The sequence below is a fragment of the Carica papaya genome, chromosome 6, assembly GCF_054855325.1.
Source record: "Carica papaya isolate Zhongbai chromosome 6, ASM5485532v1, whole genome shotgun sequence".
Lineage (NCBI taxonomy): Eukaryota > Viridiplantae > Streptophyta > Magnoliopsida > Brassicales > Caricaceae > Carica > Carica papaya.
Genome location: NC_142314.1, coordinates 35,838,049 through 35,854,471, shown reverse-complemented (window position 1 = coordinate 35,854,471; position 16,423 = coordinate 35,838,049). Strand labels below are relative to the sequence as shown.

The 16,423-nt window shown below is 28.0% G+C and overlaps 1 protein-coding gene, 1 long non-coding RNA gene and 1 pseudogene across 2 annotated transcripts; 1 reads left to right on the top strand and 2 right to left on the bottom strand.

The window, feature by feature from the left end:
- Positions 1 to 4,041: 4,041 nt before the first annotated feature.
- Positions 4,042 to 6,675, top strand: LOC148253601 (uncharacterized). Its single transcript, XR_015821282.1, has 2 exons — positions 4,042 to 5,599; positions 6,173 to 6,675. It is a non-coding gene; the product is annotated as an uncharacterized LOC148253601 (long non-coding RNA).
- Positions 6,676 to 8,438: 1,763 nt separating this feature from the next.
- LOC110809690 (calcium-transporting ATPase 12, plasma membrane-type pseudogene) lies at positions 8,439 to 12,565 on the bottom strand (annotated as a pseudogene).
- A 415-nt stretch (positions 12,566 to 12,980) lies between these two features.
- Positions 12,981 to 14,175, bottom strand: LOC110809691 (calmodulin-like). Its single transcript, XM_022035580.2, has 4 exons — positions 14,017 to 14,175; positions 13,713 to 13,873; positions 13,529 to 13,609; positions 12,981 to 13,232 (listed from the first exon to the last, which is right to left on the bottom strand). Exons 1-4 carry the CDS (start codon positions 14,090 to 14,092, stop codon positions 13,098 to 13,100), a joined length of 453 nt encoding a protein of 150 aa, XP_021891272.1. The 5' UTR covers positions 14,093 to 14,175; the 3' UTR covers positions 12,981 to 13,097.
- Between the last annotated feature and the right edge of the window lie 2,248 nt (positions 14,176 to 16,423).

The following is a 16,423-nucleotide window of genomic DNA, read 5'->3' as shown; positions in this document are numbered from 1 at the left end:
CAGCGTTTGATTAGTGCTACCATAATTATTATTTTGAAAATTTAAAAATTTCACTATTAAAAGTTAATAACTAAAAAGTTAATACTTAAATTAATAATGAGGTTGAGTAGTCTAACCCATACTCTTATTTATTAATCATCGTCCGATCATATATCAACCTCTATTATAATATATTAGTATTTATATACATTACATTACATTCAGCTTTCAGTTTTGGTTCGATTTATTTAGACTAACAAGTAATTTGAATTGTCTACAAGTTGAAAATATATATATATATATATATATTAGTTTAATTTTTGAATTAGGCTCGATTGTTTTTTTTTTTAAATTGAGTAGTTCAATACGCATGTTTATGAATTAGGCTCAATTGTTTATATATATATATATATATATATATATATATATGTTAGTTTAATTTTTGAATTAGGCTCGATTGTTTATTTTTAAAAATTGAGTAGTTCAACACGTATTATTATGATTGTTGTTATTGTTGTTATTATTGTTATTAGTTTGTACTATATTAAGTTATATATATGTATATATTTATTCATTAGTTAGTTTATATTAATTTTTTTTCCAAAAAATAATATGTTAGATTCTTAATGAATTGGGAAAAAATTATTGTCTTTATCAATGTAATTTTTGATGCACACACATATAGATACGCATATATGTGTAATATTGCCTAACTTTTATACTAATTAATTAGATAATAAATATAAATATAAAATATTGAAAACGACCATTAATATTATGTAATGTAAAGAATGTGACTTTTATGTGTGTGTATATCTATGTGTGTGTGTATATTCATACATATATATATATATATATGAACTTAAAGAACTATGGAGCTAGCTAATAATAATACTCCACCATATTGGGTTAATCATGCTTCCTACATTATTGGTGAATGTTCATGCATTTTCTTTAATAGAATAAATATTTTATAATGAGATATTATTCTTTTATATTATGTTCTTTTTTAGTTGATAATATATATATATATAATTAAATAATATAATCATAAATTATAATATAACATAAATAATATCTAACTAAACACATACACAAAAATACACTATGACTTAAGTACACAATTTTTTTTATAAAGAAAAAAATGTATTAATTATTAAATTAAACAATAATTAATATTATATTCAAATTAAATTATAATTCCTTTTGGGTGAGTATATTTTAATAAAGTAAGAAAAATCCAATAGTTCTTTGAAATTAAACAAGATTGAATATGGGTAATTCATATTTAAAATAAAATTAAAACAACATATTCTAAATTAAATTCGATAGAAACTATAGTATATTATTATAATCATTATGATCTTTATTAATTTTAATTGAATTATATATATATATATATATATATATATATATATATATATATAAAGAGTATGATGGATTCGAAAACATAGTCCAAGAATATTTGGTACATATAAACGTATAGGCAACAAATGGCTTATGGCCACAATCACATGGAAGCATAATTATTTATCTTGCATAACTTTGTTATAATTATTTTATAATATCCTTAACCTTGAATCACATCAATGTCATTTTGCACACATATATATATATATATACATATATGTATATGTGTGTAATATTAGTACCCTTAATTGATTTCATTGTTTTACATATTAGTATGAGATTTATGGATTATATTTCAAAATTAAATTTTCTAATTTAATATGTTTTAATTCACAAGCACCAATAAATTATCAACTTATGTACAAAATATTTGCATACTAATAATATTTTCGAAATCTTTTAGTTAATAAAAACGATTACTTAAAATTAAAAAATTCAAGATCCAGAACCATCTATTCTAAACCCTATCAATATCTTCATAAATTCCCGTAAAACTTTTTTTTTCTCCCACTCTTTTCATACCATTCAAAACACACAAAGAGAAATAAAATTTACATATTTTATTTCTTCGTTATTATCATTCTAAACTTAGATCTCGTCTCTTACTAATTCAGTTAACACTCGATTTATCCCCCAACAACTTGTGAGTCATGCATCTTATATTAATCATAAGTCAATCATTAATTATCGTATATCACATATGATTAATTGTAAATTACAATTAATATATCCTTAATTAGTTATATAATGATTAAATTATAAGTAACATGTATGTATTACATTATGATTCCCATTCTTTATTTAGAAAATTAAGGATAAAGAAAATTGGTCTATTTTGATCCAATTAATTAAATAAACTTTTTATTTCATTAATTTCTGATTAATTTAAATTAAGAAAAACAATATATATATATATATGCACCAATAAGATGGACCTTCAAAAAAGATGATTAATAATTTAAAAAAAAAAAACCATTAAAGAGATAAAGCTTTTTTAATTAGTATTAAAAAATCATTAAAGAGATAAAGCTTTTTTTTTTTAATTAGGATTAAAAAATTATAATTAATCCTCTTTTTGTGTGTGCATGCGCGAGCCCATAATTAATTAAATATTAAAAAGTGAATTGTTTTGCAAAACTCATTACAAGCTAATTTCCATATTAGGAAAGGATCATATGGTGGGAATCAAGAGGAAGTGCAACTTTTTAAAAAAAAAAAAAAAAAAAAAGAGAATTAATTAATTAAACCTAGAAAAAATCCATATACAAGTATATATAATTAGATTTAATTCTTATATATATATATATATATAGTAATTTAATTTTACGAAGAGAATAGATTCTTAAATGAAAAAGAGAATATATTAGTTCAAAGTTTCGTGAGGGTATGTACCATATTCTTGGTTGCCAATTCTTTGGTGTACAGCACTTAAATTATATTTTGAAGTAGTAAATGTTATCTAAACTGATATATTATTTTTGAAAAAATTAAACTTTGTATTTATTTATAAAGTAAAAACTTATCGTAAAATGATACAACAGATTATTTAATAAGTAATTCACAATCAAATCAAAATACTCGACAACCAAGTCTAAGTATATTTAACAATCAAGTTAACATGTGACAATAATAAAAATAATCGGAGGTTTATCAATGACAATTAATCTGATATTTAAAAGTAGAGTTAGAATTTATTAGTACTGGTTATAATCATATTAGATTGTTCACTTACATTGCGTAGGATGAAGCAAACTATGTATAAGTAACCAAGATAATAGTTGATAAGTACTCTTAAAACTCTCTATTTCTCACACTCGGTACTCTCTCTGAAACTTTTTACTTTGCTCTTTAAGCTTGTCGACTCATTTATTTTGTTGACTTAAAGCATAAAAAATTTGGATCATTAGTAAAAATTTAAGAGTCATCATTTATTCATTTTATAGATCAAAGTACGTGGTTCAATTTGCGTTAGAGTTTGTCAACTACGACCCTCATTTGTCTATATCTATTTTTATTTACCAACCATAGTTTATTGATTATTACTCTCATATGTCAATTTTTATCTACCCGCGTCATATATTACCTTCGTATTGTTAAAATTTTTGAGATATAATAGATTTATTAATTTTTTTTAAAAAAAAATATCAACACATAGTTACTTATAATAATACTCGAGCAATTCTTTAAATAAAATAATTAAATTAATTTTTTATCGTGAATCTTAAAATTCATACTTGAAAGTATGATATATACTAATATATTGGTGGAATTACAACGACTAAATTATACTCAATTTGAGTTAGGGTATTACGTTTGTTTGTCCGGATTACAATTCCGATTGAACTTTTTTTTTTTTTTAATCTTAAAAAAATGTGTAGTTTATGATAATGTTTTTAACTAATTGCTTTTTGATGTATGCTTGTGGCACCAACCAAAAGCAAAAAGCATAGACTTTTAGGTACTTTTAAAATGGGTTTTAACAAACACAAAACTTAACATCATCACTTAGCAAACTAACTAATGGGTCGGTGGTAACTCATTAATTAATTAATTGAATACTTAAATATTGGTGATATGTGTGTGTGTCTCTGTATATATATACACGTATACATACATATATACATATACATATATGTATATAAATGAGGAACTAGTAGTAAATGACCTAAAACACAATCCACTGAAAAGGAGGAGCTGATTTCGATAGGCTAAGATGCTTTAAATTTTTTTCTTCTCACCTGTTTCCTTATCTTGCCTTTTGTGTTAGCCTTATGCAACACCTGTGAATCCCATGCACAAACATGGTCCCCCATTTACACATTTGTATGTATATGTGTATATACGTTATCTCCATATACATGTCCTTTTGGCAATTAGATATACATGTATACACATATTTTAAAAGTAATTATTAAAGTTGACTGGATATTTTGTTCAGTTAAACGAGCAAGAAAATATTAAATAAGTAAAATTAAGGCACAACGAGAAAAACCCATGTTCTAATGCGTACTCTTTTTGGATATATACACATATATGTATATATATGTATGATGTATACCTTACAGTCTTACAACAAAAACAGAGACAGAAAACCAAAAAGAGAAAAAGAAGAAAAGAGAGGGAAGCAGGGGCATGAATAAGGTTTACCTGTCTGCATGTGGTAGCGTACTGGGCGTGACAATATTCTATCTTAATTTTCCTCCTCTTTAGGGACCACATTTCATCTTCTTTACTTTTAATATATATATATATATATATATATACACACCCACATATACATAGACACACACACACACACACACACACACACATCTCCTTTTGAATTATTAAGAAAAATATAATATTAATGGAGCAATACCTAATATATAATTATTAGACACATACAAAAATCATCAAATAAGATTGATATAAGGATATAATTTAATGAGTAGGTGTACAACTACTCAGATAAGTTAATCATATCTGTTATTTAATAATATGTATGTATATATATATATATATATATTGTTATTGATATTTAGCTAGTCTTGTGAATTATGACATATATACTAAAAATTATGACCATTATGGGAGCTGCATCATATCTGTTAAAGCCAATGAAACAATCAATATTCATTAATATATTATATGTATATATATAGTTATAGTTATATATACTATTGTACTGTAGTGATGACAATTAATGTCATATGAGACAAAGATAATGAGAGATTGGAAGTAGTAAAACATATGCCTGTGAGAGCAAAAAGGAAAATAATAGTAAAAAATCAACACATTAAATTCCTACCCCTATTTATATCCTCTCACTCTCCTCTCCTCTTATCTCAAAAAGCTTGAAGAAGAAGAAGGTGGAGAGAAGAAGAAGAAGAAGAAGAAGAAGAAGAAGAAGAAGAAGAAGAAGAAGAGAATTTGAGGAGGCTGTATACATATCTATATGTGTGTGTGTATATATATATATATATATATATATATGCATATACACCTATGTGCATCTTGCACCACTATAGCAGTTGAAGCTGCCAGCATGATCTGAGCTTTTTCCGTGTTGATTTGCCATATCAGGAGAGCATAGATCATGTGGCAGTTTCATCTGCTAATGGTAGCAAGAAAAACCCTAATTCATAACAACCCTATACATAAAAAATCCCTCTTTCAATTCAACCTCTCTATTAGGGCTTCTTCTTTGCAAAAACCCTAGAACAAGAACAAGGTATGTGATGTTCTCTCATCTGGGTACTCCTCAATTTTTTTGCCTGATTACTTCTAATGCTTATATGATATGAATTCCTGTATATACACACATGTATATATTAATTTATGAATAGGGTCTTCTGGGGTTGTATATGTGTGTCAAATTAGGATTTTGCAAGAATCATATTTAGCAGGATGAAGATATTGTTGTTAGGGTTTCAAGTGACAAAATTTCCTGTCTTAATGTGGTGTTGGTGCTTTTGAGATCTCCTCCTCACGTGTGTGTGTGTGTGTGTCTTGAAGATTGTGCTTTCATATATTTCTTTCATGTTGGTGTTCATAAATTTATAATTTCTGTATATAATATATATTTTTGTATAGTCGATAACTTCTAACCAGATCTTGTTCGATCTTCGAGCTTCGAGTTCATTTATTTTGTTTTGTTTTCTCGTATGAATCGGGATTGAATTTTGCTACAAATACACTTTTCAAAAATTTTGTAGAAATTGAAATGCAATTTACTTTTTTCCCACCAAAAACTTCCCAAACTCTTATGTCATGAGCATTAATTGTAGTTTCTTTCTTATTTCAGCAATTCATGGTGTATTTGTAATCATGGAAATATTGCACCAGTAGAGAAATTGCCATTATATATATCTATATATATCTATATACATACACAGATATATATGAATGTATGTATATACTCAATTCTTACTATATAATATACATATATATGTATAAGACAGTAAGATAACATCTGAAGATACCTTCCTCTTATCATTGTTGAGATTTAATCTCTTCATTTATATATATATATATATATATGTATATGATAATGATAATTTGGTCATTATACAAACTAAATGACGATTTATTGTCTAGTTTATTTAAGTAGATGATGATGTATGATTTCTTTTTCTGTTTGTGGTCCTCTCTCTCTCTCTCTCTCTCTCTCTCTCATATATATGTATGTATGTATACAGGTATATATGAATTCAAATATGTAATGATCACCATATATGATGTATATATACATCCGTATGTTTTAGAAGTTCTAGGTTTTGAAGAAAGGAAAAGTGCAAATTCTTTACATATGGTCAACTTTCTACGCATGATAGGAACGATACATGTATACATACACATACATATAATATAATAAATTTCATTGCCACATGCATGCACATTAATGTTTGAATTGTGATACTTAAATAGTTAATTAATTAACTAATCGTTTTTATAATGTATAGGTACAGACAGGCGTTAGCTATGTAACTAATGTTTGTAACATAGTATATGTATGTATGTATGTATATATATATATATGTGTGCTAAATTACTAGAAAGAAAAAGAAATAGTGGGTGGTTGAAATTTTTCTCATACATATATATATACACATACATATATGATTAATTAATTTCTTAGCTAGATAAGATTTCCCTAATTTCTTGGTCTCTAAGCAGATGAAAATTTAATATTTAATAATATTTATTTACGGTTTATTATTAAAACGATTAATAAATTATTTTTAAAATTCTATCTGATTCGAAATATTTAATATTTTTATATTAAAATTTTAAAGTAAGAATATATAAATAATATATATTATAAACATATATTATAAACATTATTTCACTATGGCTTGAGAAATTTTTTCCATTGATGTGAATATACTCTTATGATTTTATATTTATATATTATATAAGTATAGCCTCTAGGGCTTTATATATAAGATATGGGTGTGTTTGGTTGGAAGCCCATTAGTGATATCTTCTTTTATCATTTTTTTCTTTCTCTTTATCTTCTTTTTTTGGGCTAATAGATTTTTTTTTTCTATAAATTTATAAAAATTCTATTATGTATGTATAGATTTTAATCTATTTCTTAGTATATGTTAAATAATAATTAGAAATAATTGTAAACTTAATGATATAATTGTCAAGTGATAAAGGATTTCCTAAAAAAAAAAAAAAACTAGCAAGTGATACAAAAAGATTATAATTTTAAAATTTATGATAAAAATTTGCGCGTAAACATACAATATAATTAAATAATTAGAAGATGTTTAGATGACTTTATTATAATTACGGACGAAAATAATATTCCAACGTAGTTAAATTTTTTTAGTTTGAGTAGTTATATTCGATTTAAAACTCAATTTAATATTTTTTTAAAAAAATATATAAAAAATATCTTATCAACTTATCAATTAAGACATTTATATTTTATTTAAATATCACGAATTTAAATCTTATTATATATATATAATTTATAATTTTATTCGTGTATTATAAATTAGTAGTGATTGATGTATAATATTTAATTTAATAAATTAAATAATTAGTGAATTATTAAATTATAATTAGTAAATTAAACTAAATTTTAATAAATTTATTACGTTTACGAATAAAAAAAATATTTAATTAAAAATAACCTTTTTAAAAAAAATATAATGTTGTAGTTGGACTCAAACGTAAAGAATTATATGTTAATTATATATATATATATATAATATTAAGAAAGTATTTCAAAAATGAAATTCTAATATAAAAAAAAACAAAAAGTAAAAGATTTTAAACTTATTAGAACAAAATTTCATTTATTTCAGTCAATTCTATTACTTATTCTCTCAGGCTGTCTTTCCAAACAAAGCTTCTGAAAATTGGAAGAGAAATATATTTTCTCAAACAAGAAACTGGAAGCAATGGAATCCAAAGCATCCACTCATCGTTTACGCAAATGAAGTTGAACCCAAATCATTAAAATACTCGTCAAAGACTGACCCGAATCGACACAGTGGGTCCTTCTCCCAACATGACATGACAGTTGCTTTCATGGGTCTCTGGTTTTTCTTCTTTGGTTTGAAATGTACGAGGTACCAAATCTCCTATCATTTTCTCTCCTCCTCCCCAAACCCGAGATGTATTCAACTGCTTGTATGAAGGTATTTTGATTTTGGGTCCCATATGTTTGTTGAAATGTCTCTGATAGAGAAAGATGATTGCTTTCTAACCATAAATAAAATATATCATAAATGTTCCTTTCTTCTTGAATCTCGATCGACCCATGTGTTAGATTTTCCTTTCTTTGTATCATCATGCATGATTTGGAGAATACCCTGTTTGATTCTCCAGAAAAAAAAAACATGTACTTGCCTTTTGTTGTGATTTTCTTACTAGTAAATTGGCTTGATATTTCTTAGTTTCTAATGGGTTTTGATACAGTAAAATTAGATGAGAACAATTGACTGGATTAAGCTTAATTGGGTTCTATTCAAGCATTCACTTTTAGTTCTGACTTTTTTCTATGACAAAAATATGAACCGTGAAATAAAAAACTTGCGAAATTTTTAATTGTTTGGAACTTGATTATTAGAATTCTGATAGTAAAGTTTGATTCTTGGAGCTTAAATTGTTTGAGCTTTGCATTCAATGTCTGAAAATAAGGTATATACAGACCTAATTGGGATAAAACTACTGAAAAACTTTCTTATATATCAATCCTACTAGTGAGAAACGAAAGGAAAAAGAAAAGACAGCTCTAAAGTCTAACCAGAAGTTAATTGTCAAAAAAAGGCAGAAGCTTTCACTTGGGGAAGAAGATAAACTGTTTCCCAGATACCGGAATCCACTTAACAAGCCACCCAATCGGCCACGATAAAGCTGCAATTCCAACACAAACACCCCATTGTCCCCAGTTTAGTCTCTCAGTGTTGGCAAACCTCTTTAGGAACTCCACCATTACCACTTGCAGAGTTATGGTAATCATGACAATCCCAATAAAGAGTCTGTTCTTGTGTAGGCCCTTAAATATGTTCTTCTCCTCCATTTTCCTTGCATTGAACTCATTGAAGATCTGGCATAGGACAAAAGTATTGAAAATAAGAGTATCTTTTACCTTCTCATCTACACTGAAAATAGACTTTCCTTTGAATTGCAGGGTCAGTAAGATCACTACTTGATACAAGGCCTGAGAAATAAGGTTCCTCCACATGTTTTTGGTGATGAGTGGCTCGGATCTACCCACAGGTTTCTTTGTCATGAGATCGCTGCTGGGTCGTTCTGTGGCTAATGCTAAAGCTCCTAAAGTATCCATTATTAGGTTCACCCACAATAGCTGTACTGCAGTGAGTGGAACTTCACCAGAAGAAACTGCAGCAACAAAGTTGATAACAAGCGCTGCAACATTCACTGTGAGTTGAAACTGAATGAATTTTTGAATGTTGTTATAGACACCCCTACCCCACTTCAAAACTGTTACAACAGAAGTGAAGTTATCATCCAATATAACTATGTCTGAACTTTCTTTTGCAACTTCAGTGCCTTGGATTCCCATGGAAAGTCCAATATCTGCTTCTTTTAAAGCAGGTGCATCATTTGTACCATCTCCTGTGACTGCCACCACTTGACCTTTCTGCTTCAAGCTCTGCACCATGAGAAGCTTGTCAAATGGGGATGATCTTGCCATCACCCTAATCTTATCAATCTTTTCCATTCTCTCCTCTGGTGAATAATTTCTGAATTGTTCTCCTTCTACTACAGTTTCATCATTCAAATCTTCATTAGCATTGAGAATACCGCATTCAATAGCTATGGCTTTTGCTGTATGGACATTGTCTCCAGTTATCATTTTGATATTTACGCTGGCGTTTATGCAAGATTCAACAGCTGTTTTTACACCTGGACGACATGGGTCTTTTAGACCAACTAGCCCTATCAAAGTCAGTTCACTTTCTTCTAGCTTCCCATGAGCTGCCTGCTCATTTTTGTCTGCCACCTCTGTGTGTGCAAAAGCAATGCACCGCAAGCTTTTGGCAGCCATGTTCTTAATAATCATACTTATATGCAGTCTCTCAGCATCATCCACGGCTTTCATTGCTCCACTTCTGACATAGTAGTGTGAACACATATCAAGAATCCTCTCTGCTGCTCCTTTCCAGTGTGTGTGAATGGCCTTCTGACTCTTTCTCATCATCAAAACTCCACTCATCTTTTTCTCTGAATTGAAGGTTTCCACATGGAGTACATCACAGTTCTCCTTTGGTTCATTTATATTCATTCCCAAATCCAAAACAGCCCAAGAGAGTATTGCTTTCTCAGTTGGGCTGCCTGAAATCTCAGGAGATGAAGCAAAATCTGGTTTGTAAACATCACCGGTCGTGTTTAAACCAATGTCTTCCTGAAGCAACTCATACACATTATCTGCTATTTCCAATGGAAAACTGACCTCAGTTGTTTCTGTTCCCAGCCAAACCTCTGTAACCTTCATTTCATTTAAGGTGAGGGTGCCTGTTTTATCTGTACAAATAGTTGTGGCAGACCCCATTGTCTCACAAGCAGAGAGTTTTCTAACCATTGCATGATCAGCCATCATCCGCTTCATAGAATAAGCCAAAGTAAGAGTAACAGCCAAAGGCAAACCTTCTGGAATTGCCACCACAATAATTGTAACTGCAGCAGCAACAATATCCATAACTGAGTTCATCACATCATCAAACTTGGTCTTGTTTCCATTAAATTCTTTGTTTCCTCCTCCATCTTTGGTGTTTCCTGTAAAGTAGCGAACCAGTAAAGCCACAAGAACAGCTGCAGCCACTGCTAGTCCAATCTTCCCAATGCTTGATGTGAGTTTGTTAAGGCGAGCTTGTAATGGAGTCTCCTCATCTGATTCCCGGATAATTGAACTCATCATTTCCCCCCAGGCTGTGTTCATACCCACAGAGGTAACAAGCATGGTGCCATAACCATCTGTTACTTTAGTTCCAGAAAGCAAGAAAGGATTCTCACTTTCATTGATCTCCACATGGTCACTTTCTCCTGTCATGCTAGACTCATCCACCTTCAAAGAGTGTCCTTCGGAGAACAACCCATCTGCTGGAATCTGATCACCAATCTTCAAACACACAAGATCACCCACCAAAATTTCAAAGATCGAAACGAAGACTCTTCGCCCATCTCGGACTACTTCCACCTTGATGTCACTGCTCTCATCTGAAAGTTTCTCAAATTGCCTGTTCTGCTTGAAGTTGCTCACAGCAGATACAATAACAACTAGAAACACAGCAAGAATAATGCTCCCTCCATCGTACCACCCATCTTTTAACTTATGTTGTTTGATACCGAAAGCCAAGGAGAATATAGCACATACCACAAGGATGATAATAGTTGGGTCCTTAAGAGCTTCAATGACAAAGCTGAGGAACCTCTTTGCTGGCTGTTTTTGATACCTATTGGCACCAAAAACTTCAATTCTACGTGCAAGATCGACCTCGTTACTGCCAATGCCACGCTTCGCGTTAGTTTCGAGGATTACAGCAACCTGTTGAACTCCTCCTAATTGATTCAAACTTTCAAAGCTCTTATTTCTCACCAGGTCAATGAGAAATCTCTTGTCAATGTTGAGAAAAGGGTTACGATCATCGCTACTTGGTTTTTCTCCGGCAATGTCAACGGAAATATAGGAGAGGGAGCGCAAGAGGAGGCGGTTTTTAGGGTCAAGGACTTTCTTGGAAAGAGAAACAAGAACCCTGGTGAAGTATATGACTGCAATAGCCAACCGCAACTTTCTTCGCTTGCTGTTCACGGTTGAGCAACCTTCTTGATCAGCAATGACTGCAAGCTGGTCACCGGGTTTTCGATACCTCAAAGGCATCATAATGGTGTATGATCAATGCGAAGATGGTGAGAAACCTATTTAGAAGACTTCTGAAACCTTGTGTTTATCTTTTTAAAGGATTATCCAAAGTAGAACCAAGAAGAGAAACAGGTTTAAAAAAAAAAACTTATGAATGAAAAACTAACCGAGAACCATTTCATATATGTATGTATACATGATTACTGTTCTTCTTCCTGGAAACTTCACTGGAGCTTCGTTATGATAAAGTAAATCTCTTTTAGAACGAATGAATCCCTATTGTAACGGTTATAATTTGGTGCAATTACAAATATTTATCTTAATTAGTTGCTGAATTTACTGCATCGTTTCTTGGTAATTAATAGCATTCGTATCTTACAAGAAAATCAAAAGATTTCCTTAATGGGTTTTGCTTGTTGAACAAATCTGCATTTGGTTTTGATCCTTTTAGAGGAATAATGGAAGAGATTAATGAAATGGGATTGTGTTCATTGTTTCTGATATGTAAATAAATGTTTTTGGATTTTATATCTTTTGCAGATAAAATTTTGACTCTTTGACCAGAATAATATCTTGAAGACCAAATTTTTTTAAAAAAATCAACTTTTGGTTGAATTTCCATGATGTTTCTCTTTTTTCTTTTTCGAGAAACTTGATAATATATATATATATATATGCTTGTATCTAAAGGTAATATATTGAATATGTGAAAGTGCTGATGATAAATTATGTATATATATATATATATATATTATGAAGAAAACACTTACTGGTCTAACAAAAATTATAAAACAATCTCAATTTGCATGTAAATACTACTTGATGGCAAATACATATATATATATATATATATTGTGTATGTAATTAAACAATATTAATCAGATCAAACAGCTAACATCATTCTGACAAATTCTTCGTAATTAACTTGACCATCTCCATCCAAATCAGCTTCTCTAATCATCTGCTCTGCCTCCTCATCTGTGAGTCTCTCTCCTAAGTTGATCATTACATGCCTCAGCTGCATCAAAAATAATTATTATTTTTAATATAAACTTAAGTAATATGTATATATATGTATATATATATATATATATTATAATAAGAATAATTATTTAGATACCAGAAAAATCAATTGATAATATTAACAAAAAAGATTAGTAAAATTAATTTTTCATCTCTTATTTGCTATTTGTTATAACTTTTGTAAACATATAGAAAACAAAGAATTGAAAAACATGTAAGTTCATATACTCTACATATAGTATTTTATGTATGTATATACGCGTATAAGAAGTGAGGGAGAGAAAGTCAAACCTCATTAGGTGAAATATAACCATCTTGGTCCTTGTCAAACACCTTGAAAGCTTCCCTCAGTTCTTCTTCAGCTTCAGCTTCCTAATTTCAACACCAGGCATATTATAATTAATCAAGAACTTAATAAGGTTAATTTATGCTAATAATTAATATAATTATTCATAATTAGTTAACTAATTATTACCTTCATCTTTCTTGCCATAAGGCTCAAGAACTCCCCAAACTCAATAGTTCCATTCCCATCCGCATCAACTTCTGCCATCATGTTCTGCAGTTCTTCCTCCGATGGATGGTGATGATCTACCGATCTCATCGCAATCTCTAGTTCCTCCATCGTTATGCATCCTAAACAAGTGATTAAATCATTCTTCGTTATACATTTAAAAATTATATACGAATAAAATGAACTGAAACCTTCGTAAACATGATAAATTTATTTAAAACTCGAGCATATACAAACTCGAAATGTAATTTTAGTGGGTACGTACCATCCCCATCTTTGTCGAATAAGCAAAAGGCTTCTTGGAATTCAGCAATCTGTTCCTCTGTTAGTACATCTCCCATCCTGGTTTGGTTAAAAGTTTCAGACTTTGCAAAAATGGAGGAGAATGGAGAGAAAGAGAGAGAGAGAGATGATGTACACAATATATGTAACTATATATGCTTATATAACAGTTGGGTCTCCAAAAAGATTGGTAATGGAAAATGGGTTCGGTTAAAATATTTTAAATTTTTTAAAAAAATACAATTTTTTTTTTTGGGAATTAGAAATTATAAATTGCTTGGTAGACTTTCTGGTTTTCTGGAATTTAGGGAAGTGAATTTCAAATTCAAAGTCTATTTTTGACAAGAAGAGTGTTGAGAGGGTGGAGTTGAATTATAAAATCATCAATGGAAGTTTTTCTCTTCCACTAGTAAGTCTTCTTTGACCATCATATAATTAGGCCTGTTGAATTTATTTTACATTTGATTATACATATATATACACACACACATATATATATATATATTAAAATTAATTATTATTTAATTAAATAATTATTACATTATTTCTTCTATATAAAATCTTAAGTTTAAATTAGATTTTACTTTTATATATATCTATTGATATATATGTATTATCTAATTAACGAATGTATATATATATATATATGTAATATTTTTTTCTTGAAAGTTCAATTATTTTTGTTAATTTAAAATTTTGTAATAATTTATTCAATTTTCTTATTTAACATGAGACAGAATTTCTCCTATTGCAATATAAAGTGCATGCATGTATATGTACATCTGTGTGTGTGTGTGTATATATATATATGTATATATATAATAATTTCCTCTTAACTCCGACAAACATATAAATAGATATGTGATTAATCTAATCATTTGCTAGCTGCTTTGAGTTGTCAATCCGAAAATTTGTCTACATTATAACTAATATTTATATTATACACACACACATATACATATACATATATATATATAATAAGTGAAAAAAGGTATGGAAAATAGAGTACGAAGCAGTACTTATAGTCACCCATATAAGATTAATATATATATATATATAATATAATGTTTATGATAATATAATATAAATTAGATATGGGTGCATTGCTCCTAACTAGCTAGAAGCCATATTAATTAAGTATTAATTATATATACATATATATATGTATATTATAATATGTATAAAAGATACACTATTGACTGCTTAATATATTATAAATATCAAGATATATATATCATGTTCTCACATGATTAGAGATTCACAATATTGAATTTATTAAGATCTTGATTTAAAATTTTAATTAATTAACAAATTTATTAAATCCCAATAATTTTCCAATCGCACATGTAATTGTTTCCCATACATTATTGAATATATATATATATATATCATATTCTTTAATATTATATAAGTTTAAGATTTCCAAATATTATATAAAAAAATTTGGAAATCCCTAAATGCATGGAACTATTTTAATTTAAATATGGTTTATAAAGAAATAGTCCACATTGAAGGGCTTACATACACTATTATATACATACATACATACATACATACATACATACATACATATATGTATATATATATATTGACTGGATCAACACGGTAATGCAAGTTTTTAATAATTATAATATAATTATAACTAAGTAATCTAAATGTCAATTATTGATCTTTTCACATTTTTTCCTATTTATATTTTAAATATTTTTATATTAATTATAATATTAATTTTTGTATAAATATAAATAAATTTAAAAATACAATTAAGTGAATTTAGTCCATATAAAATATTATTTTTATCAAAATTATAATAATTTATTAGATGAAACTTAATTCAATGATTTCACTAACATATTAATAAATTAATTATAAACTTATTAAATTAAACATAATATAACAGTCGTTACATTTTATAATATATTTATAAAATAATAAATTTTACGTGTTTGGTAAAATTCGTTATTTACTATTTACTGAACGAAACGCAATTCGATCTCATATATAAAATCTTATCTTGAAATTTTACTTTTATCATTTAAATTTTCGAGTACTTCAAACAAAATATTTTATTGAGACTTTGAAAGTCAAATAATAAATGAAATTAATCTAACTTCATTTAATTGTTCAAAATTTGAAAGAAACACGGCATTTGAAAAAAAAAAAGTCATGCATTAAAAGGGATCAATTATTCATAGTTGACAATACAAAATATAGCCATAAATTCATAAAGGAATAAAGAAGTAAATTTTATAATTAATTAAACCAATACATATTCTAAACCATTTGATCAAACAACAACTACAATAATTGTAATACCCGTAATTAATTTATAAAAAAAATTTTAAATTAATGTATAAAATATTATTTTTTTATTTACGAATTTTATTTAA